Source organism: Hyla sarda, chromosome 12 (genome assembly GCF_029499605.1).
Source record: "Hyla sarda isolate aHylSar1 chromosome 12, aHylSar1.hap1, whole genome shotgun sequence".
Taxonomy (NCBI): domain Eukaryota; kingdom Metazoa; phylum Chordata; class Amphibia; order Anura; family Hylidae; genus Hyla; species Hyla sarda.
This window is the reverse complement of record NC_079200.1, coordinates 42,325,966-42,349,486: the sequence shown is the minus strand read 5'-3', so window position 1 is coordinate 42,349,486 and position 23,521 is coordinate 42,325,966. Positions and strand designations below refer to the sequence as shown.

General features: G+C 42.2%; 1 protein-coding gene across 2 annotated transcripts; it reads left to right on the top strand.

Annotated features, from left to right (window-relative positions):
- The first annotated feature begins 1,398 nt into the window (after window positions 1–1,398).
- Window positions 1,399–11,949, top strand: CDK5R1 (cyclin dependent kinase 5 regulatory subunit 1). Of its 2 annotated transcripts, none has more exons than XM_056548864.1 (2): window positions 1,399–1,976; window positions 10,201–11,949. In XM_056548864.1, the coding sequence occupies exon 2, from the start codon at window positions 10,300–10,302 to the stop codon at window positions 11,179–11,181; it is 882 nt and encodes a 293-aa protein (XP_056404839.1). In that variant the 5' UTR covers window positions 1,399–1,976; window positions 10,201–10,299; the 3' UTR covers window positions 11,182–11,949. The 2 variants fall into 2 exon arrangements, with proteins under 2 accessions (XP_056404839.1, XP_056404840.1); XM_056548865.1 differs by lacking the exon at window positions 1,399–1,976 and adding an exon at window positions 2,111–2,239.
- The last annotated feature ends 11,572 nt before the right edge of the window (window positions 11,950–23,521 follow it).

Sequence of the window (23,521 nt, the reverse complement as noted above, 5' to 3'; positions counted from 1 at the left end):
GGACCCTGGTGCTCTCAGTAAGGAGCGCATCATTACCGGTTCATTCCTATGGGAGCACCGATAATGCCCAAGAGCTGTACTTGGCTCTTTTCGGCGCTCCCATAGAAATGAATGGACCCCCACGATCAGCTACATATCCCCTATCCTGTGAATAGGAGAGAAGTAATTTTTTGTGGGAGGTCTCCTTTAATTTCCAAGTAAAATTTTCCGGCGGAATTCTGCACGGAAATTCCGCCTTGTGAGCATAGCCTCAGAAGAATCCTAAGGGTATGTTCACGCTACGGATTGTGAACGCAATCTCCGCTCGCAGAATTCCGCGAGCGGAGATTCCATTCTGGCGGCCGCCACCGAAATACTTCGGCAGTAGGACCGTGCGGCACTGCGCCGTCACCATGGATGGCTATGCAGTGTTCGCCGACTTCCGTGCAAACAATGAACATGATCTTTCTTTGCGCGGAACAATTTCAGCGGCGGAATTGTCCGCCGCTGAAATTCCGCAGTGTGAACGGGTCTCGCGGAAACCCATTCACACTGATGTTTATGTTCTCAGCTCGAATTCTAAAAATTATAAATAATGCAATATACTATTAAAGCAGGTTATTGTCTAACATTAACACGTTTAAAATTGTCATTTTCTGACCCCTATAACTTTTTTTTTTTCCGCGTATGGGGCGTTATGAGGGCTTATTTTTTGTGCCGTGATCTGAAGTTTTTAACGGTACCATTTTTGCATTGATAGGACTTATTGATTCATTTTTTCATGATATAAAAAGTGACCAAAAATGTACTATTTTGGACTTTGGAATTTTTTTGCGCATACGCCATTGACCGTGCGGTTTAATTAATGATATATTTTTATAATTCGGCGATACCATATATTTTTCGCACGCGGCGATACCATATATGTTTATTTTTATTTACACTCGTAATTCCGTTCGCGTAATTCTGCGGGAAATACGTAGTGTGAACATACTCTAAGAAGGGTAGAATACTCTAAATCCCAAAACAAATAAATAAATCCCAATTTTTTTTAACTTTATTTTTTTGAGAGTCTTAAAAATTAATGAGGCGGTGGATATTATTGGTACATGCGAGTTTTATCTAACCTCTATGGAAGGGAGTGCACTCAGCTGTTGCAAAACTACAACTCCCAGCATGCCCGGACAGCCGAAGGCTGTCCGGGCATGCTGGGAGTTGTAGTTTTGCAACAGCTGGAGGCACACTGGTTAAAGGAATGCAAAATACTATTAAAGCAGGTTTATTGTCTAACATTATTGTGTAGCGAATAAAATTGCGCAATTTCATTTGTTGCTTAGCCTGGGCTTAAAAATGAGGTTCTGCTTTCCTGTGATCACCAGAGGGATGAATGAGAGATTGAGGCTTGCAATGGGCAGTGCTGGGAAGCGCAGCTGTTTCCTGGGAGGAGCAGAAGAAGCCTGTGCTGAATCTGTCAGTCACTCACAGATGCTTGCTGCATACAGTCCTGCTGAGGAGAGCTCAGCCTGTATACATTATTACTATTAGCCATACACCATGCAGTAGTAACATGGGCACTGGGCCTCTGCAGCAGGACATGCACCGTGCAAATATCCAAGGAACCGTTCACACATGAAAGATCCAGGAATCAAGGCGGAACAGGCTGCTCACAACTGCTTGTGTCAGGAAATCTGGGACAACCGGATAGACCCTGAGGACTCACAAAGCTACGGGACTGCAAATTTTAGCTTTTAAAGGGTCAACGAGAAGAAGAACATTTGCTGGATGAAAACCTGACATCATCCTCATCACCGTCATCTGCTGCAATCCCAGATTCCATCCCACCAGAACCTGTATGGATGAAAGCCTGGAGCGGATCGCCACCAACTATGCTTCAAGATCCCATGCCTAGAGAATAAGATCTTGTGGACCACCCCCCCCGCCCCACACACACACACCTGGTACCTGCAGCACCTTGGATAGACCCAGGGGCATCAGAGGTAGGTGTTTAGGGTGGTTGTGGGATTTGCTGCTAATTCATTGACGTTGTGTATGTTCAGGCTCTTGTGTTTCCCCCGGAGGGGCTTTTACAGGGCCCCCCATCCCCCCCTTCCCTTCATATAATTAACTGTAACATGCCATAGAACCGCTGCAAGTAGGAGGGAGGAACAATGGAGATCTCATAATAATGAGGTTACTCTGTTATCGTTGATGCCGAACCAGCTGTGGCTATACGTCTGCTGAACAATGGCCGCCAGTGAAGGTAAGAGCTGTATACCTCACCGATAGATATATATACAGTATTAAACCAATACCAATTTACATTGCATGAATCCCTCAACATACGATGGATTCGACAAACGATGGGTCGTTTGGAACGAATTACCATCGTATGTTGAGTGACCACTGTATCCTATAGGATTAGGGTAGAGGCACTATTACCTAAAGCTTCTATAGACGATGCTATGACGGGTTTGATACGGTCATATATGTCATAGTCAATGTTCGGATCATTTGGAAAGCAGATGTTGGAGAAGACACGGTCTATGTGGGATTCCAGATTGTGCTTGGAACCAATTGCTTTTCCTCTATGGACGCTTTGATTATTTTCTCGTGCACCATGTATGGCTTCCTTTATTATTGCCCTCTTGTGCTTTTCACGTGTCATGTGATTGCATGACAATTGGCTTGGCTTAGTTTCTATGGATTAGCGAGCCGGGCATTGATCTTGTCTCCTATCACAGATGCCATTATTTTCGCATGATATATTTGGCTTACGCCTTCAACCACTGTTTTTTTTTTTTTTATTTATTTATTTTTTTTTTTTTGCTGCGAATCATCGTCTCCCCACCATAATATTCTACAATGTGCCCCCAGTCCAGAGCTGTCATGGCAGCTGGTGCCCCTGGCTGTACGACAACATCCATTTGACAACATCACCCTGGCATCGTCTTCGTTTCTCATTGGCGTCTCCTAAACCCTCATTGTTGCTTGTTATAACTGTTCTAGCAATACTGAGCTCCCATGATGCCCTTTGTATGTTCTCATGTCTATATCAAAACGGTTTGACCACATAGAGCAACAAATGCACAAGAGTGAATGAGGCCTGTCTGTGACCCACAGCAGTGGTTCAGTCCAACCAGGGGGCCTCCAGCTGTTGCAAAGATACAACTCATGGTTAGGAAGTACTGCAGTGGACTGATGTCTGCCTGATGAACGTCACCAACAATTCACATAAGCTTATGAAGAACTGATCTGTGTTTAGGGTTGCATATTATGTGCCAAAATATGCCAGTCAAATACCCCCCCCCCCCTCCGAATATGCACACAGTAGGGGAGATTTATCAAAACCTGTGCAGAGGGAAACTTGCCCAGTTGCCTATAGCAACCAATCAGATTGCTTCTTTCATTTTGCAGAAGCCTTGTTAAGAAAGTAAGAAGAAAGCTGGTTGCTATGGGCAACAGGGCAACTTTGCCTCTGCACCAGTTTTGATAAATCTCCCCATAGTGTGTATTGTTATGCACATGGTTTAAAAAAAGTCACCTAAAAACATTGTGTGCGTATATTGTATTGTGCTTTTTCTTGGGAGAATAAAAAAAGTACTTAAAAAAGAAAAGCAGAAATAAACTATAAAAAATATACATTGACACACACGTGTTTTATAAGCTTCCCTTTTACACTGTGCGAATGTACCCTTAGAGTCTGTATTTAGTAAAACATGGCTGTGTTCTTCCAGAAACAGCATCACGCTTGTCCTTGGGTTGTATCTGAAACTGCAGTTTACCGGAACTGAAAAAAAATGAGGCAAAGCTGCAGTACCCAATACAACCTGTGGGCAGGGGTGGCGCTGTTTCGGGGGGGGGGGAAGCAACCATGTTTTTCTAATCTTCGACAATCCCTGAGGCTAATTTTCCACTTGGTTCTTTTTCTGGCAGTTTTTGGAATACTGTCACTGAGGTTTTTGAGCCAAAGTCAGAAGTGGATCCATAAGGGAGGAGAAGTACAAGTCCTTCCTTTATATGTCCTATTCCTTTTGAATACACTTCTGGCTTTGGCTCAAAAACTGCAGTGGCAGATATGCAAAAACTGCCAGAAAAAAACAAAGTGGAAACTTGGTCTTAAACCCTTAAGGACCGGGGTTTTTCCGTTTTTGCATTTTCGTTTTTTGCTCTTTGCCTTTAAAAAATCATAACTCTTTCAATTTTGAACCTAAAAATCCATATGATTGCTTATTTTTTGCGCCACCAATTCTACTTTGTAATGACGTCAGTCATTTTGCCCAAAAATCTGCGGTGAAACGGAAAAAAAAATCATTGTGAGACAAAATTGAAAAAAACGCCGTTTTGTAAGTTTTGGAGGCTTCCATTTCTACGCAGTACATTTTTCGGTAAAAATGACACCTTATCTTTATTCTGTAGGTCCATACGATTAAAATGATACCCTCTCTCTCTCTCTCTCTCTATATATATATATATATATATATATATATATATATATATATATATATATATATATATATATATATATATATATATATTTGATTTTGTCGGACTTCTGGAAAAAATCATAACTTCATGCAGGAAAATTAATACGTTTAAAATTGTCATTTTCTGACCCCTATAACTTTTTACTTTTTATTTTTCCGTGTATGGGGCGGTATGAGGGCTCATTTTTTGCACCGAGATCTGAAGTTTTTAACGGTACCAGTTTTGCATTGATAGGACTTATTGAACATTTTTTTCATGATATAAAAAGTGACCAAAAATGTACTATTTTGAACTTTGGAATTTTTTTGCGCGTACGCCATTGACCGTGTGGTTTAATTAATGATATATTTTTATAATTCGGACATTTCCGCACGCGGCGATACCACATATGTTTATTTTTATTTACACTGTGTTTCTTTTTTTTATGGGAAAAGGGGGGGGATTCAAACTTTTAATATGGAAGGGGTTAAATGATCTTTATTCACTTTTTTTAACTTTTTTTTTTTGCAGTGTTATAGCTCCCAGTGCACACACTGATCTATTACATTGATCACTGGTTTCTCATAGGAAACCAGTGATCGATGATTCTGCCTGGATCTCAGGCACTGAGCAGTCATTCGGCGATCGGACAGTGAGGAGACAGGTAGGGACCCTCCGGCTGTCCTGTAAGCTGTTCGGGATGCCGCAATTTCACCGCGGCTATCCCGAACAGCTCCCTGAGCTAACTGGCATGCTTTCACTTTCACTTTAGACGCGGCGTTCAACTTTGAACGCCGCATCTAAAGGGTTAATAGCACGCGGCACCAGCGATCAATGCCGCGCGCTATTAGGCACCGGTCCCGGCCATTGTTAGAGGCCGGGCCCGAACCGCTATGGCGCGGGGCCACGCCGTGGCCCCACGTTATAGATCGGGAGCGGACACATGACGTTCCAGTACGTCATGTGTCCTTAAGGGGTTAAACCTTCTATTTTCCGGAAAAAAATCCATGGTTATTAAATGCTTCTTAGATAATAGTGGATTCCAGCTCCGGATGCAGGCAGCACAATTTGTGGATCTAGTCTGGCACAACTGGTGTGTCTACAACAGTGCTCTCCAGAAGTGGAAAAACTGCAACTCTTATCTTGTCCTGAAAGCCTCTGGGCACGATGGGAGTTGCAGTTTTGCCACAGCTGAAGGACCAGGGATCAGAGAGCAATGGTCTACAATGTGCCCATGTGCCTGATTTTGAGCAAAAAATATCTGTATGGAGTAGATCTTCCCAAGATAGTTAGAAAAATATGGCTTTCTATAAACTTGCCCCTAGCGTGTTTGGATTCAATTGTGAGCCCCCCTAGGAACTATTCTGAGCTAGCTTGGACAAGCCCACCAGACAAGCCAATACTCGAATAGCAGGCTTAGGCTCTGACAATAAAGGCCCCAAATGTCCAGCAGAAGACCAACCCCCCCATTTGAAGGCGACTTCAGAGTCAACTGCTTAGCACTAGGATCTACTATGGATTTATTCACAAGTGACCTATGAGATCTTATAGATTATATGTCCGATGTGTACAAATTGTACATGTTCTGAATATATAGAAGGTGGGCCCTCGGAGCTATCTTCTCTGGTGGGACCAAGGATCCTCAGTCCAGTGATGATGGGAGTGATCCGAATACAGGACTGTGGGGGTAAAGTGGCATTTAAAACACAAAACTGAACACCTGTCACTGGAGAAAAGGTCCCCTTTGTTAGTGAAGGTTGATGGCTGTCAGTGAAACAAGGTTGGGGGAGGGAGGGCAATATTTGTACACTCCCCTGTCCACACCGAGAGGTTAAACTGGTTTCGAAAGCTAATATTGGTTGAAATTACGAGGGAATGGAGAAAAACACAGGGGACTGCTTACCAAAACAACTCAAAAATGCACTAGCCTGTCCTTTGTTCTAGTTATGAACGCTGGTCAACAACACTGAGGTATCATAATAAAGTCCAAGTGCTAATGCCACATGTCACCCGGTTAGAAAATCGCTGCCACACAAGCCCACAGGTTGTACATGGAAATGAAGCTCAGTCTCTTTCGCTTAAATGGAGCTAAGTGCAATAACACACACAACCTGCGGATTGGGGTGGCAAGAAATACTTCATGTTTTGCTAATCCTGGGCAGACTAGATGGGCCAAATGGTTCTTATCTGCCAAAGCATTCTATGTTTTTGCCGTACCAATGGCTCTTGGTTTCGATTTTTTTTTTTTTTTTAATTCTTTTTATTTTTTCTCCCTAATTCTAGTAACAGAATTCTTTAAGCGGTTGGTGTCAAAGTCCAAAAATAGCACCATGTATACAATAAAGAAAAATAACTCTTCCTCTTTATTGGACTTAAAATCATAATAATAAAAGCATATTCTGACAGGAACAAAACCATGTGGGATCTGACACGTTTCCGGTGTTCAATCCTTATTCATAGCTTCGTAGTATCGGTGGTTTTAATCCTTTCTGGACGCTTCTCAAGGATAAGTGATGGTTCAAGATCAGACTTGATCAATATGATCACATACATTGAATGTCAAGGACACATACTCGCCTTGAGAAGCCACTTTGTACCTCTATATTGAAATGTTATTTTGCAGATGGTGGTCGAACCATTTCGCTTTGCCTGGAGGATGACCACCATTGCTGCCATTGTTTTGGGTTTTTAATTCCTTGACTGTGCTTTAAGCTGTATGTTGGTCGAGCAGTCTAACACATTGCGTAGTATTTAGCCCAGGAGCTATTACTTGGCCACCATTGGCTGCAATATCATTAGTACGGGAGACTTTATGCAAATGGTAATCTTAATGGTTAGTCAGTCGTCTCGCTGTCTATATAAAGAGCAATGTGGTCATGTAGTTTTGTATTGTTCGGAGCGTGGTTGTCACTGGCTGCTGATAACTGATTATTATTATTATTTATGCAGCAGTGAATATACGTTTTCCATCCAACTTCTGGTAGCTATAAATATAAAGCCGTCAGCTGCGCCCAGACCAGATGCAGTTGGATCCCAAACCTGTAGATGGGACAATGCAGACGACGGCAATTTGCAGCTGACTCATTGTTGTTTTCACTTCTGAAACAGGAGCAAATTAAGAGTCATTGATGCACAAACACATAGGAATGCGGACAACTCTCGACATAGGTATTAATAATGCACAACAGATATATATATATATATATATATATATCAGTCTTTTCGCATATAGTATACAGAACCGGCGGTTCAGGGGTTAGCACTATTACATTGCAGAGTTGGGGTCCAGGGTTAAAATCCAACATCTAAGGGAAGCGTGAATGATAGTGTTGGCGCTCAACATCTAGGATATGTGGTGTATATAATATACAATGATCCCTCAACTTACAATGGCCTCAACATACAATAGTTTCAACATACAATGGTCTTTTCTGGACCATTGTAACTTGAAACCAGACTCAACATACAATGTACAGACTGTCCAGATCTGTGATACCTGTCACAACTGGAGGAACTGACCAATCAGAATGGGCATTTTACTGGTAAATCACCTGTATTACTGAAGTGCATGCACTGACTGATGTCTGGTAGCGCCCCCTACAGTACAGGGAGGAACTACATTTTCGGTACAACTCCTTACCTGTACCAGGGTTAGCTGCTCCTTTTGGACACAAAGTAAGGGTGGCTCCATTTGGGACACTGTGTGTACTGTACAGGACCCTGAAGAAGCTCCTGTCCTCTACATAAACCATTGTTTCCCAACCGGGGTATCTCCAGCTGTTGCAAAACTACAACTCCCAGCATGCTGGGAGTTGTAGTTTTGCAATAGCTGGACACATGCTGGTTGGGAAACACTGACATAGACAGTGATTTACAGCTCCCAGCAGATCTTTCTTACTTTTATATGTAAGGATTTGCTTTATCTATATTAGTTTTATCTACTTATTTATCTTTTAATCCTCACTTTTTCCTATTTTGGATGACATTTTGGGGCTTCAGAACCAATTACCAGGTTTCCATAGAGTAATGATCTCAACATACAATGGTCGTCCCGGAACCAATTAATATTGCAACTTGAGGGACCACTGTATAAGATTGTGATAAAATGACAGATATTGAGAATCAAAACATATCAGAAGAAGGAATGACGACACGGCACCCAAAGTTCTACTTCAACTTGCTGGTTTCTTTGCCATTAGCAGGGTGTACAAGCGTGGATGCACTACACCAACAAGGCAATTGGGTTATTGGTGTAGTGCATCCTCGCTTGTATGCCCTGCTATCGGCCAATAAAGCAGCAAGTTGAAGCAGAACTTTGGGTGCCGTGTTGTCATTCCTTCTTCTGAACGATATTACATGCACGTTGTCCTATGGACACGAGCACCGAGTGATCTGCGGAGTGCCCAGACCTGCGGGTAAAAACCCTGAACCTGGCATCTGAAAGTGTACAGTAAGTGGAGTGGTGCTGATGAGTATCTTTCAGGACTGTGACAAAAAACAAATCAAATGCAATATTAACACTTATGTAGAATAAAGATTCATACCTAGCTATAAAATCTGTAAAAAAAAAAAATTAAAATAAAAAGGAGGAAACAATGAATCCAATATGACTCCAACTTGTCCTGTATAATATATATATATATATATATATATATATAAAATATATATATATATATATATATATATATATATATATATATATATATATATATATATATATAAAAAATATAATATTTGGGCTTAGGTGTACACTTTTAACCAAGGGTTTGGTATACTTGTGCTGGCAGAGAGTGCACTCTACAATCCGGAGCGGTGAACATCTGATGTCTCTGGATTATATGATGCAATTTCCATTTCCTGGGTATAAGGAAACAAAAAAGTGATGTAGTTAATAGGTCAAGTAGTCTATAGGTGTGCTGGTACATGGGCTTCACATGTTTCCGCACCCCCATAGGTCCTTTCCTCAGTAGCCAACACACCAATAGGTCAATTGGTCAATTTCTGTAAATTGATGCAGAATATACTTTATAAGCAACAAGAAATGTACTCTCAAATTTGTGTACACACAGTATAATACTAAACTTGACTATTGTGGTAGGTCATGTCAACATTAAAGGGTGTGTAAAGAAAAGGGTATTTGTCAAAGGGTGTTTAAACAATCAGGTGCCAGATTAGTGCTACTGTATTCTCTAGATTATACAAATACCTAGTATAAACTTTACCCTATGTATTTAAAGGAGATCTGTAGTGCTCTGAACTTATCTCCTAACCGAAGCATAGGGGATAAGTTCTAGATTGCGCGGGGTCCGAGCGCTGGGGCCCCCCGTGATCTCCTGTACAAGGCTGCGGCAATGTACAGGAAAGGGGGCGCTCTGTTCCCGCATGACGCGGCAGCCGGCACGCCCCTCCATGTATCTCTATGGGATTCATGGAGGGGCGTGCCTTTAAGCCATTGGGAAATAGGCACCATGCAGGTCTAATATTTGGAAGCCGAACATATTTTTAAGTGTCCCCAGAAGCTGTCATTGACCCTAAAATACAAGAATGTTCTATAACAGTGTTCTACAAGTTATGGCTGACCAGTTGTTGCAAAACTACAACAGCTGGACAGCTACAGATTGGAGACCAATGTTCTGTAGGTAGATGTGATCTTTCCTCCAACCCTTCAGAGAGAGATTTTATATATTCCATTGCAAGGATCTTTTTGGAGATTTTGTTTGGTCAAATCTTTAAATTTGGTTTTGTTTTCTTTTCCAGGCATCTTAATGTAACACAGAGATGAAATGACTTCATAATTTTCCAAATATCACATCGCATCTTCTTTCACAAGAGCATCACACCTAATTGTGAGCCACCATGGGGACAGTCCTCTCAGTGTCCCCAAGCTACCGCAAGGCAGGACTCTTTGAAGGGAGCTCCTCAAGTGTGGCCCATTACACTGCCGTCCAGAACAGCAAGAATGGAAAATCTCTGAAAAGACATTCCTTCATCTCTGTCTTGCCCTGGAAGAGACTTGTAGCTGTCTCATCTAAGAAGAGACAGCCGAAGAAAGGTCAAGCCAATGGTAGTTACCAGAATAATGTTACTCATCTCAACAGTGAGAATCTGAAGAAGTCTTTGTCTCCTTCAAATATTTCAAGTTTCACACAAGACTCTAAAGATTCCACTACTAAAGACTCTGTGTCCTCTGGTAACAAGACTGTCCAACAGCAGCAAGTGCACTCCTCTCCAAAGCGAGTGGTGGTGCAGGCATCCACTAGCGAGCTGCTACGATGTCTAGGGGAGTTCCTATGTCGAAGGTGTTACAAACTCAAGCATCTTTCCCCTACAGAGCCTGTACTGTGGCTAAGAAGTGTTGACAGATCTCTTCTTCTCCAAGGGTGGCAGGATCAGGGCTTCATCACCCCAGCCAATGTGGTCTTTCTTTACATGCTCTGTCGAGACATCATATCTTCTGAGCTGAACAGCGAGCAAGAACTTCAGGCTTCTTTGTTAACTTGCGTCTATCTGTCATATTCCTACATGGGCAATGAGATCTCCTACCCACTCAAGCCCTTCCTCGTGGAGAGCTCAAAGGAGGCCTTTTGGGACCGTTGCCTTTCTGTCATTGGACTAATGAGCCCAAAGATGCTGCGCATCAATGCTGACCCCCAATATTTCACTCAGATCTTTGCTGACCTTAAAGCTGAAGGTGGGCAAGAAGAGAAGAACCGGCTGCTGATTGGGTTGGATCGGTGAACTACATGGACTGGCAGAGATGGACAATTGACTGTGTTAGGGTTTAGTTAAGAGGCTCTGTAGCTTAGTTTTGTATTTCATTGAAAAGACAGAAAAGGGCATTGCCGTATGAAAGCGCAAGGTTTAAATTTTTTTTGGGGGGGTTCTCTTATGCCCCTTATGGTGGCATTGCTTGACAGGTCTCAAGCAGGAATAGGTCTTTTCATTGCAATGTTCTGCAGGTTTCTGATAAGGAAAATGGATTAGCACTGCTGGTAGTTTAGAGGTACAACGAGTCTTATCACAGATATCACTTTGTTCCTGTCCTCGTAATCCTCCGGTTTTGCTTCAGGTTAATTTCTGAATTGCTAAGTCTCCATAGACCACCTTAATGAACCTGATTATTCACCAGTCATTGGCATGAAAACTCCAGACCAGTTGTTTTAAGTCCATAATGCCATGCCATGCAGTGCAGGGCAGGATTAGCATGAACTCCAGAACTATTTAGGTCACAGATGGAACTGTAAATGGTTGGGACTCACACAAGAGTAAAACAGCTTAACACTTTTCTCCCCCTCCCCAAAGCATGCAGGACGATCCTTAGAAACCCTACACCAAGTCCTGTAGATGCTTCTATATGCTGTAGGAAAAAGGGGGTGTCTGACCGGTCTAGGAATGGAATACCTGGGTTGGCACCACTAGGTACTTTTTAGAAAAGGCAAACAAAAATTGGTGTATCCAGCTCCCAAAAAAGGTGAATTAAAATATAACTTTTAATATGGCATTTAAAAATGGATAAAACGCAACATGTCACTTAAAAAGCAAGCGCCTTGGCGCTTGCTTTTTAAGTTACATGTTGCGTTTTATCCATTTTTAAATGCCATATTAAGTTATATTTTAATTCACCTTTTTTGGGAGCTGGATACACCAATTTTTGTTTACCTGCATACCACGTGGTAAACAGCCCGTAGACATCCGTGCTTACATCTACTATGTGTCACAGATGACTACAACCCTGGTAAGCGGATCTGTGTTGTTTTTTTTTTTGGTTTTTTTTTTGTTTCTTTTTTGAAAACTTAGAAGAAACTTTCCTTTAGCTGTTGTTGTAGTTTCGGTAATATGAAGGAAATGACTGGAATTCATGCCAAGACCATGATAGAGACTGGTGTAAGGAGATGACATGATTGGTTCATTGTTTACATGAGGGTTTTCGTGGCTTTAGAACTTCAGTGATGTCCAATGAATGGTTTCCCAGCAGGCTGTCCGAGCATGTTGTGAGTTGTTTTGTAGCCTACGGGAAACAATAGATTGGAAACCACTGTCGCATACTAAGTAGACAGTCATGAAACCCATTTCTGTCCAACCTTTAAGTATTTTATGGTCCTGTTTTTGCTTGAACCAAGGTCCGCCTTGGGAAACATGAACGTCTATGATGTCGCCATCAAATTGTAAATTTTTCTTATCTGGTTAGGCACGTGAAATTGCTGCCTGTGCTGAATAGTAGCTCAACATAAGATGCAGTCTGAGATAGTCTAGAAGGAGTCTGCACTGGATATTATGTTGTGGCTAGCCTTGGGTGACAGGTACTGAATATAATGGATGTGCTAAAACTCTCTCTCCCTGGAATGTGAACTGACCTGATGTTAAGATGCTGAAATAGAATTTTATCACTGTGAAATAGCTCGGGTTGGATAGTAGAGCAAGTTTCCTGGGCCAAGTCTTCAAATATATTATTTGTCCTTTACTTACAAGAGGTAGGCTTTCATTAAGGCACTCCATAATTGATGCCATTATATGGATTCACTGCCTCTACTATCTGCAGGTATGACCCTGCCTATCTTGACTTGTGTAACTACTAAAGATATGTAGCTCCTTACTGGTAACCAGAGCCCTGGACCAAACTAATAACACATTGGTGGGAAATGGAATAGACCACTATAGTGCACATCCACTGAAGGGAATTCACCATTATAGAAGCCGTAGGAAACAATTTCTAGAAATAGCGCCACTCCAGTCTGAAGGCTTTGTCTGGTATTGCACTGAACCCTTTTCACACGGACAAGAGTGACACTATTTGTACAACTCTTAACAGTGGTCACTTTCTGATTGTTCCATACCTTTGCCTAGATCCTGCATGATATGGAAAATGATGCACTTTCACCATGTAATGGGTATCACAGCTAGATCACTTTGATCGACTGATCTATACTTCAGACACGTGCCATTAAACACTTGTTTTCCTACCAGATGAGGAATCGGGGAGGGTTCCTAGTTTACGTTACAAGTTCAGTGTTATAGAAGTTGTGCTCACTCGTAAGTTAATGTATTTTCTTTGCTGTTAGGATGCAGGTTCCTGATCCAGGTATATACACTGGGGTTGTACAATTACACTGTCTTCATAGAGGGCACATGAAAATTGTATTTGCCTGTGTAATGCAATAGGTGGTCAATAGTGATCAGCTCACATTGACACACTTGGGTTGGTTTTGGAGAGGTTTTGGTTCCATGTATACAGCCCTTATTAACAGTAATGTGGTGTGTGGTTAGGCAGAATTGCTGGGTTATAGATGTGGCTGTGTTTACTATATATGCATAAGACCTTCCAAGCTGCATTCTGGGGTTGGACTGGTCCTGATATATAGCATCAGCCACAACAGGGCCTGTATGATGTAGTAGAGACAACCCTTAAAAAGCTGGCAGTAGTGCAGGTCACTTGCTGCTAGGAACAGACTTTTTCTGAATAGCTAGATGGTGGCCATTTGGCAACGCTGACACCAAGTGTATGTGGGCCTTTTGCTACCAAATCATGGTTGGCTTCTCGTCTACCTCACCCTTAGTTTATCAAACACAGAGCATGTTCATCCAGAGTGGCATGGGCCAACCCAAGCCCTGTTTGCCCTGGCATCTGCCCTGACCCTTTTAGAATGATTTTCCTCTGTTGTGCCCAGTAATCATTCCACTCCAGAACCATATTTTCAGCTAAATCCAAGAAATATAGATTCTAAAATGCCAATATTCTCCCATATTTGGCACAGATCTCCAATGTGTTATGTAGTGAGTACTTGACACACTGGAGCCCACTCATGCCCATCCTGTCTACAGTGAATGATGGCACGTAGTGGATGTAATTTATGATCCTGTATAATGTCACTTCCCTAGGGATTAAGGCATCCCCGCTGCTTGAACACTGTACCTCACATACCATTACCACAATGTGAACAGAGAGCCGTCATTACTGTGAATAAGTGGCTGTAACGTGGTGATCTCTGCTGAGTCTATATTTATGTGGGCACACTGTGAACTGGCATGTTACCTGGCATCTGCCTATGTAATATATGTATATAAATATGTATTTGTGTGACTGAGTGCATGACAGCCAATCCCGGCCCACACATGTATGCAGGGTACGCATGTCTCCTGTGCAGGAGTTTAGGTATGAACATGGCAGGGTATACGTGTATGGGCTTCTCCCACTTGTAGCATCTCCCATTTACATAAAGTCGTCATGTAGTTTGTGTGTGAATGACACTAATGCAGGCCGTGGAGGGGACAACTTCCGGCTCTTGTCTAACTCTGTTTTTATTTATTTTTGTACGGTGAGGATGAAATAAAGACTCACAATCCGTGGCACGTGTGTGATCATTTCTATTGTCAGTGATACAGCCATCGTTTCCCAATGCACCCATTGGGGTGAACGTGGTCTATCAGAAATTTGTATAATTTATTAATATATATTTGGGCTGTTGGAATTCCTCACCTATTCAAATCCCCAGGTCTGAATGAGGAAAATGCATATTTGGGGTCCTCCTTACTCGGATCTATTACAATCATTGAACAACTATTGGGTCATTTTCACACCAAGTTTAGTGATTATTCCTTTCTGTTCTAACAAGCCATCCGGGTCAGGCTATAAAAACATTGCGCATATGCATCTCACAATGCTGAACCTAGTCCTAGCCACCCCACATTGTCTTAAAGGATTACTCAGGTGGAAAACTTAAACAGATTTGTAAATTACTTCTATAAAAAAATCTTAATCCTTCCATTACTTATTAGCTGCTGAATACTACAGAGGGAATTATTTTCTTTTTGGAACACAGAGCTCTCTGCTGACATCATGACCACAGTGCTCTCTGCTGACATCTCTGTCCATTTTAAGAACTGTCCAGAGTAGGAGAAAATCCCCATAGCAAACATATGCTGCTCTGGACAGTTCCTAAAATGGACAGAGATGTCAACAGAGAGCACTATGGTCATGATGTCAGCAGAGAGCTCTGTGTTCCAAAAAGAAAATAATTTCCTCTGTAGTATTCCGCAGCTAATAAGTACTGGAAGGATTAAGATGTTTTAATAGAAGTAATTTACAAATCTAATCACCACCTCAAGGCTAGTCTCAGGCAACCTGATACATGATGAGCAAAAGGAATTTGGATAAAATACATGCTTCAATTTTTTTGATGAAAGAATTTACAAAATGTATTCAATATCATAGACGGATAAAATATCTAGACAAATAAAATAAAATGAATAAAGTAAAATAATGCATCCACATATATAAAAAAAAACATGCAATAAATGTAATGGTATATGCAAATTACTGCCAAACCTATTACCACAGGGCCCTTGTGGAATGGTATAATGTCCCGCACTGAGAATATATAGTAAATGCTAGTTTGTTTGTTTGATAGTCCGGCATCTGATGGATCGGAATGATGGAGCGACAGTTCACAATATTACTTAGTGTCTCCCAGTCCAATAGATAAATATAATTACCGGCTGATGGTGTTGCCTGTGGCACATCTATATCCTCGGGTCCGCATTCAGGACGATGGTATTCTGGTGCCAGGATGCTGGCATGCGTCTCCGCGGCTGGTCTGCCTGCCACAGAGCCATAGTTTACCGCTGTAGTTTGTAGTTACAAGATGACACCTTTTTGGCAATGTCCTGGCATGGACCTCGTGTGGTACGGTGGCGTCTGACGTCAGAGACACGTGATGGATGATTGAAGTAAGCCGCCGGGATAATTGAAGTCATTCGGCAGGTCATCCCAGCGGCTTACTTCAATCATGGTAAATGAAAAATATCTCTAATATACTTTGTTTTAAAAAAATGTTTTATTTGTGCTTAAAAAAGCTCAAGAGCACATTTTTCCCCCAACTCATACACAGACTTTGGACCAAAGTCCGAACACAGGAAGTGCAGCCTGGAGTGCTGAGGGGGGGGGGGGGGTGTCCAGCTTCATCCAATCATAACTCCTCTCACACATAACTGCCATATGCTGTTGGCTGGACACCCCCCCTCCCCCCCCAGCACACCAGGCGGCACTTCCTGTGTTCGGACTTTGGTCCAAAGTCTGTGTATGAGTTGGGGGAAAATGTGTTCTTTTTAAGCACAAATAAAACATACAATACAGGAATATGGGTGCACTACTGTGGTAGATGTAAAATTAATGCGCCTTGAATATCTACAAGGCAGCATTAAGGTAGCACCTGTGAGGCCAGGCACCCATAATAGCCAACTCAGGTGGGGCTTGCAGCTTGCCTCCCTCCTCCCATTGCATGTGTGCTCAGTCACGCTGGAGGGTATCTGGGAGGAAGTTGTGAGTCAACCGAATGCTGCCGTAATTGCCCACTGGCCCCTGTACTGCTTATCAAGCACAGGTAGGATTAGCGTTAGGTCTCGCACCAATTTGAGAAACCTTGGCGTTGGTGTGCGGGCTCTGGTGTGTCCTTCATATAAGGATACACTGGTGAATGTCTCAATTTTAACATCAGTGTTGAGGGATAGCCAATGTATTGTTTACATCTACCACAATAGTGCACCTACATTTCTGTATTGTATTCTAATTGTTACACATCCACACCGTCTATCTGGTGTAGGATTCTATTGTGGCACTTGTAGTCCGCTGCAGGCATCCTCCATTGTATGCATTTTTATGCTGGGGATCGCCCCTAGCAACGGACTACAAGGGCAGGATCTGCTCCCCCAGTATAAATGCACAGCTGCATTTGGGGTTGAGCACCTCCAGCCATTTGAGACCACGTTTTTTGTTGTTTGTACAAATAAAACATAGAAAACTTCATTTTTTTTTTTAAAACAAAGTGTATTAGAAATATTTTTCATTTACCATAAGGAGTGCAATAGCAAAAATTAGTTTTAATGAGAGTGCCCATTTAAAACAAACAAAAAAAAAACAATTTCCATCGGAGTACCCCTACTCGGGTTGAAAACTTTTTTTTAAAATTATTTTTAAACAAACTGGTGGCAGAAAGTTAAACAGATTTGTATATTTCTTCTATATACAAATCTTAACCCTTCCAGTACTTATCAGCTGCTGTATGTTACAGAGGAAGTTCTTTTCTTCTTGAATTTATTTTCTGTCTGACCACAGTGCTCTCTGATGACACCTCTGTCCATGTCAGAAATTGTCCAGAGCAGGAGAGGTTTCCTATGGGGATTTCCTCTTGCTCTGGACAGTTTCTGACATGGACAGAGGTGTCAGCAGAGAGCATTGTGGTCCGACAGAAAGGGAATTAAAAAGGAAAAAAACTTTTTCAGTATTCAGCAGCTAAGTACTGGAATGATTCCTAAATAGAAGTACGGTAATTTACAAATCTGTTTAACTTTCGGGCACCAGTTGATTTAAAAAAAAAAAAAAAAAGGTTTCCACCAGAGTACCCCTTTAGGAATGTTATAGGAAAGCACTAAAAATATGTTCACATGGCAGAATTTCTGCACAGAATTCTGCAGGAATTTATGACCAATTCATTCCAATGTAATTCCTGCAGCGGAAATTCTGCTGTGTGAATGGGACAGCAGAATCCCATTAAAGTGTATTGGCTATAAATTCATGCAGAAATTCTGCCGTGTGAAGCCTTTAAAAGGGTTAATGGACATTAAAAAGTGATGGCTGACTCAGCATCCCCCCCACCCTTCAGTTGCTTTAGGAGACTGTAAGGTGAAGCCAAGCACTGAGGGCTCTTTGCTGTTTACATTGGCTTTTACAGTACTCACACATGCCACACTGTTCATAGTGGCTGTGCTAGGTACTGCAGCTGTATCTCTTTCAATGCTATGGCCCCCTCCAGCTGATTGGTGCACTGATGTGTTACCAAATTTAACAATGATGTCCTATCCTGTGTCTCGGTAAAAGAAAAGCTAAGCGGCTCCTGATTCTGTGTTGCCCATACATACAGAGCCCTGTATCAGACAAACAAAGCTCTGAACCAATTGACTATGGATAGATGAACTACGAGGCCTGGTGGAGTCCGATAGTAGACGACAACGATGACATCCTTTTGTTGGCGCCATTGCTGATTTGAAAGATGGACAAGACTATTGGAGAACTTCAAGGACAAATAAAAACTACAGAATGGATTGTGTGAATACCATATTGTTTGTATGCTATAGACTGGCAATTCCAACCTGTATGTATCTAGCTTTTGCAAAACTACAACTCCTATCCTGCCCTGACAGCCGAAGGCTGTCAGGGCAGGATAGGAGTTGTAGTTTTGCAACAGCTGAAGAGCCACCGGTTGGAAAAATGCTACAAAAGACCGAAAAGTGCATTGCTTCCCTCCCTTTTGGTCAAGTGAAGATTCAGGAGTCCTTCCGGAACTGCTGTCTTAACAGGAAAGAATTTTTATATATATCATATATATAGCTCCATACTGGCTCCAGAAAGTTAAACAGATTTGTAAATTGCTTCTATTGAAAAAATCTTAATCCTTTCAGTACTTATGAGCTGCTGAAGTTGAGTTGTTCTTTTCTGTCTAAGTGCTCTCTGATGACACGTGTCTCGGGAACCGCCCAGTTTAGAAGCAAATCCCCAAAGCAAACCTCTTCTACTCTGTGCAGTTCCCGAAACAACAGAGATGTCAGCAGAGAGCACTGTTGCCAGACAGAAAACAATTCAACTTCAGCAGCTGATAATTATTGAAAGGATTAAGATTTTTTAATAGAAGTAATTTACAAATCGCTTTAACTTTCCGGAGCCAGTTGATATATATATATATATATATATATCAACTGGCTCCGGAAAGTTAAAGCGATTTGTAAATTACTTCTATTAAAAAATCTTAATCCTTCCAATAGTTATTAGCTTCTGAAGTTTTCTGTCTAACTACTCAATGATGATGTCATGTCCCGGGAGCTGTGCATGATGGGAGAATATTCTTATAGGAACTGCACAGCTCCCGGGACGTGAGACATCAGAGAGCAGTTAGACAGAAAACAACAACTCAACTTCAGAAGATAACTATTGGAAGTAGAGATGAGCGAACTTACAGTAAATTCGATTCGTCACTAACTTCTCGGCTCGGCAGTTGATGACTTATCCTGCATAAATTAGTTCAGCTTTCAGGTGCTCCCGTGGGCTGGAAAAGGTGGATACAGTCCTAGGAGACTCTTTCCTAGGAATGTATCCACCTTTTCCAGCCCACCGGAGCACCTGAAGGCTGAACTAATTTATGCAGGATAAGTCATCAACTGCCGAGCCGAGAAGTTTGTGACGAATCGAATTTACTGCAAGTTCACTCATCTCTAATTGGAAGGATTAAGATTTTTTAATAGAAGTAATTTACAAATCTGTTTAACTTTCCGGAGCCAGTTGATATATATAAAAAAAGTTTTGGCCTGGAATACCCCTTTAAGGTTATCCAGGATTACAAAAACATAGATTATTTCCTCCAAGAACAGCGCCACTCATGTCCTCAGTTTGTATGTGGTATTGCAGAGCTAAGCCCGATTGAAGTGAATAGTTGTAATACCACACACAACCTAAGGATAAGAGTGGTGCTGTTTTGGTAAGAAAGGGGAAGGAGAATGCCAGCAAAAGTTAACTTATCCCCTATCAACAGGCTAGGGGATAAGTAGCTGATCACAGGGGGTCCAACAGCTGGGATCTCAGGGATGGGACCCCTGCACTCTCAGTGAGGAGCGCATGTCATCTACCGGTATTCATTCATTTCTATGGGAATGCTTATAATGCCTGAGTTCTCTACTCGGGTCTTTTCGTCACTCCCATAGAAATGAATGGAGCGCATGCCGTCTGCATCACGTGCTCCTCACTGAGCGCCGGGTCCCGTTCCCGAGAACGCGGGGGCCCCCAGCAGTCTGACCCCTTGTGATCAGCTACTTATCCACTATCCTGTAGACAGGGGATAAGTAAATTTTTGCCAAAGTTCTCCTTTTTTCAGTGCTATAGAAAAGTTAATATTGCAGTATTCTTTACGGTAGGTTCACACGTGTTGTATTCTGCTGCTGAATATTTTTCTACCCATTGAAGTCAATGGATAGCAAAATACACAGCTGATTTTGCTACCCATTGACTTAAATGGGTAGGAAAATAGCAGCAGCTAAATACTGCACGCGTGACCCTACCCTTAAAGCTGCTTTACGGTAATATATTTGCACGACATTGATTGCAGAGCTAGGTTGCCACCCCCCCGGTATTTCTGCCGGTAACTTTGTGTGAAAAATACCTGCAAGGCATTGAGGGAAGAGACCAGCCGGATTAACATAGGTTCTCCGTCCATCAGTCCGCCGGCCATCCACCACTCATAGGGACATAGCTGGCGTTGCCAGAGAGGGGTGCGGAGGGTGTGGGCTCCATTAAGTGACACCAGCAAGGGGGAAGTAGTCATCCCCTGATGGCGTCCCCCTGTCTGTATTTGATGTAACTGTGTCCAGTGGCCAGCAGTCAGTGGACGGAAGCCATAGACACGACTGCTCGGCACTTTCTTTCCTACGTAGGTAGCGGGATTGCGTTATCACGCTGTGTGCATCCGGGTGCCAGGCCTGGTTAGCTGAGGTGAGATCGGCAGCCTGTGAGGATAGCGTTAACCGATTCGGTTAACGCACTAGTGTTCGGCATCCCGGTGTGGCGTGGAGCCGCTTTACCTGCATGTCCCAGTAATAAACACGAAGTTACTACAACGTGGTGAGTTGCCTGTACTTTCTTCTTGATTATTTGGATTAAAGTAATAACGTAGGTGGCGGTGGAGTATCTAATTAAATAACAGCACCGAATATAGAGAAAATAAAGTTATGCACCGCATATATAGAAAATAAAGGAAGGCCCTGCATATATATATATATATATATATATATATATTATATAAATAATATATAATATATATAATTATAGAGAGAGAGAGAGAGAGAATAAAGAGATATAGTCAACCACGTTTTTGCCTGCGGTCGGGAAACCGCATACGGCCGAAAAAGCAGCCGACCGGAGGCTGCGGTTCACTCCGGTTGGCTCATAGACATACATTAACTACGGTTCCCGAATACGGCTGAGTGCGGGTGCCGCGATTAAGCCCCGCCCACCCCTTCTCCCAGCCGTATACGGGAAACGTAGTTACAAACCGTAGTGTGAACCCAGCCTTACTTACCCCAGGTGATTTTAAAGGAGCATCACATGCTTGAAACAATCTTATTTGTCCACAATTTTAAAAGGGTGCCAATAATTTTGTCCAGCCCATTTTTGGAGTTTGGTGACATTATGTCCAATTTGCTTTTTTCCTCAATTTTTTTGGTTTAGTTCCAATACACACAGAGAATAAACAAACATGTGCATTGCAAAACGTGTTACTGCAATCCTTTTCTTGAAAAATTTCAGGGGTGCTAACATTTACGGCCATGACTGTATATTCAGAGGGTACAGTGTGTGGTAGTATATTCAGAGGGTACAGTATGTGGCAGGGTTATATTCAGAGGGTACAGAGTGTGGGAGCATTATAGCCAGGGGGCACAGTATGTGGCAGTATTATATTCAGAGGGCACAGAGAGTAGCAGTATTTTATATCCAGGGGCTACAGTGTGTCAGTTATATTCAGAGGGTACAGTGTGTGGCAATATTATATTCAGAGGGTGCAGTGTCTGTCAGGATTATCATGATTATCTTTATATAGTGGATATGTTGACAAAGTGAGGAACCAATGATGTCAGAGCATCAAATTCTGCAGCTGAAAAATGTCCCGGCGCTCTAAACCAGATGGACAAGAAAAGGAAAGACAACAGAGAAGACATCACCTGTGAGTTATACCATTGTGTATTTTGCCTGATTTTCCTATCAGTGCTATATTCATTTGTTACTGTAGAAATGTGAAACCCCACCCAACTCAGGGGCGGATCCAGAGTCTAGACTCAGGGGGGGGGCGCACCCACCCACCACATTAGGTTGTCGGCATAGTTCCTCCAACATTAGGTTGTAGTTTTCCCACATTAGGTTGGCAGTATAGTTCCCAGCACATTTGGCAGGCAGTGCCCCCCCCTAGACAAACAGCCTTCAGCCATATACAGTGACTGTGTACTGCCCCACTTCAGTGCTCTGACCACCGCTCCTCTGGTCAGGGGTCATGTTTTTAGCTCTCCCCTGCCGTATGCGGTCCCGTATTTCGGAAAACGTGATGTGAACCAGCCCTAACCCTGTTTTAATGCCACCTGTGTTGTATTACATTACAGCTATTTAGATGTTTTATTCAGTTACTCAGTTATTATTTTTGTTTTTACTATTGTGCATCTCACAACACAATGGTTTTGTCTAAATGTGAAGTGATGAGCGGCGATCACAGAAAATGTAAAAATGCGCTGTGAGCAGGAGCCTCCTGCTGGTGTCCTGGGTATCAGTAACCAGCGCAAGCCCCAGAGCGGTAGAATACAATGCCTCTGGGTCTTTCGCTTGTATGGTTACCTAAAAGACCAGCGGGAGGCTCAGGCACACAGCATATTTTAGGATTTTAAGGCATATAGAGAGGAATAGCAGGTTGGCACCACCCGTAATGGTACAATATTAAGCCCAAAGATTTGTAAAAATTAGTGAGTAGGGGAGAGCCGGGAAAAATTGGGGTGTACATCAAACAATAAAAAAGCATTCCATAAATAAAACAAAAAGTAGATCCTAAAGTACAACAGAAAGTACAAATTTCGATGGCACTTACCTATAAAAACAAAACTTTATTTATCCATTAAAATTCGCTGGCTCACAACGGTAACCGGGGTTACAGGTTACCGTGAAACAGGCTTGTCACCATCACCCCGAGCAGCTTCAGTTTTCTGTTCCCTATTGGGCTGTGAGACAGCGAATTTTAATGGATGAATAGAGTTATTGTTTTTATAGGTGAGTGCCATCGAAATTTCTACTTTCTGTTGTACTTTAGGATATGCTGGGACCGGGGGGGACTGAAAAAGTATTTAGAGTGCATGATAATTTAAAAAATAAAAAAATAAATTTGAGAGTTACCCTTTAAGAGGCTGTCCTGGTGACAATACCTTCTAATATTGGTTGCACATATGAAATGTCAAATACCAGTTAAAGATGATATAAATAGTTTATTGTACTCAGTTCCTTTGCAGT

Excerpts from the sequence above, each read along its gene's own strand:
- CDK5R1 (XM_056548864.1), top strand. The coding sequence starts at position 10,300 with ATGGGGACAGTCCTCTCAGTGTCCCCAAGCTACCGCAAGGCAGGACTC.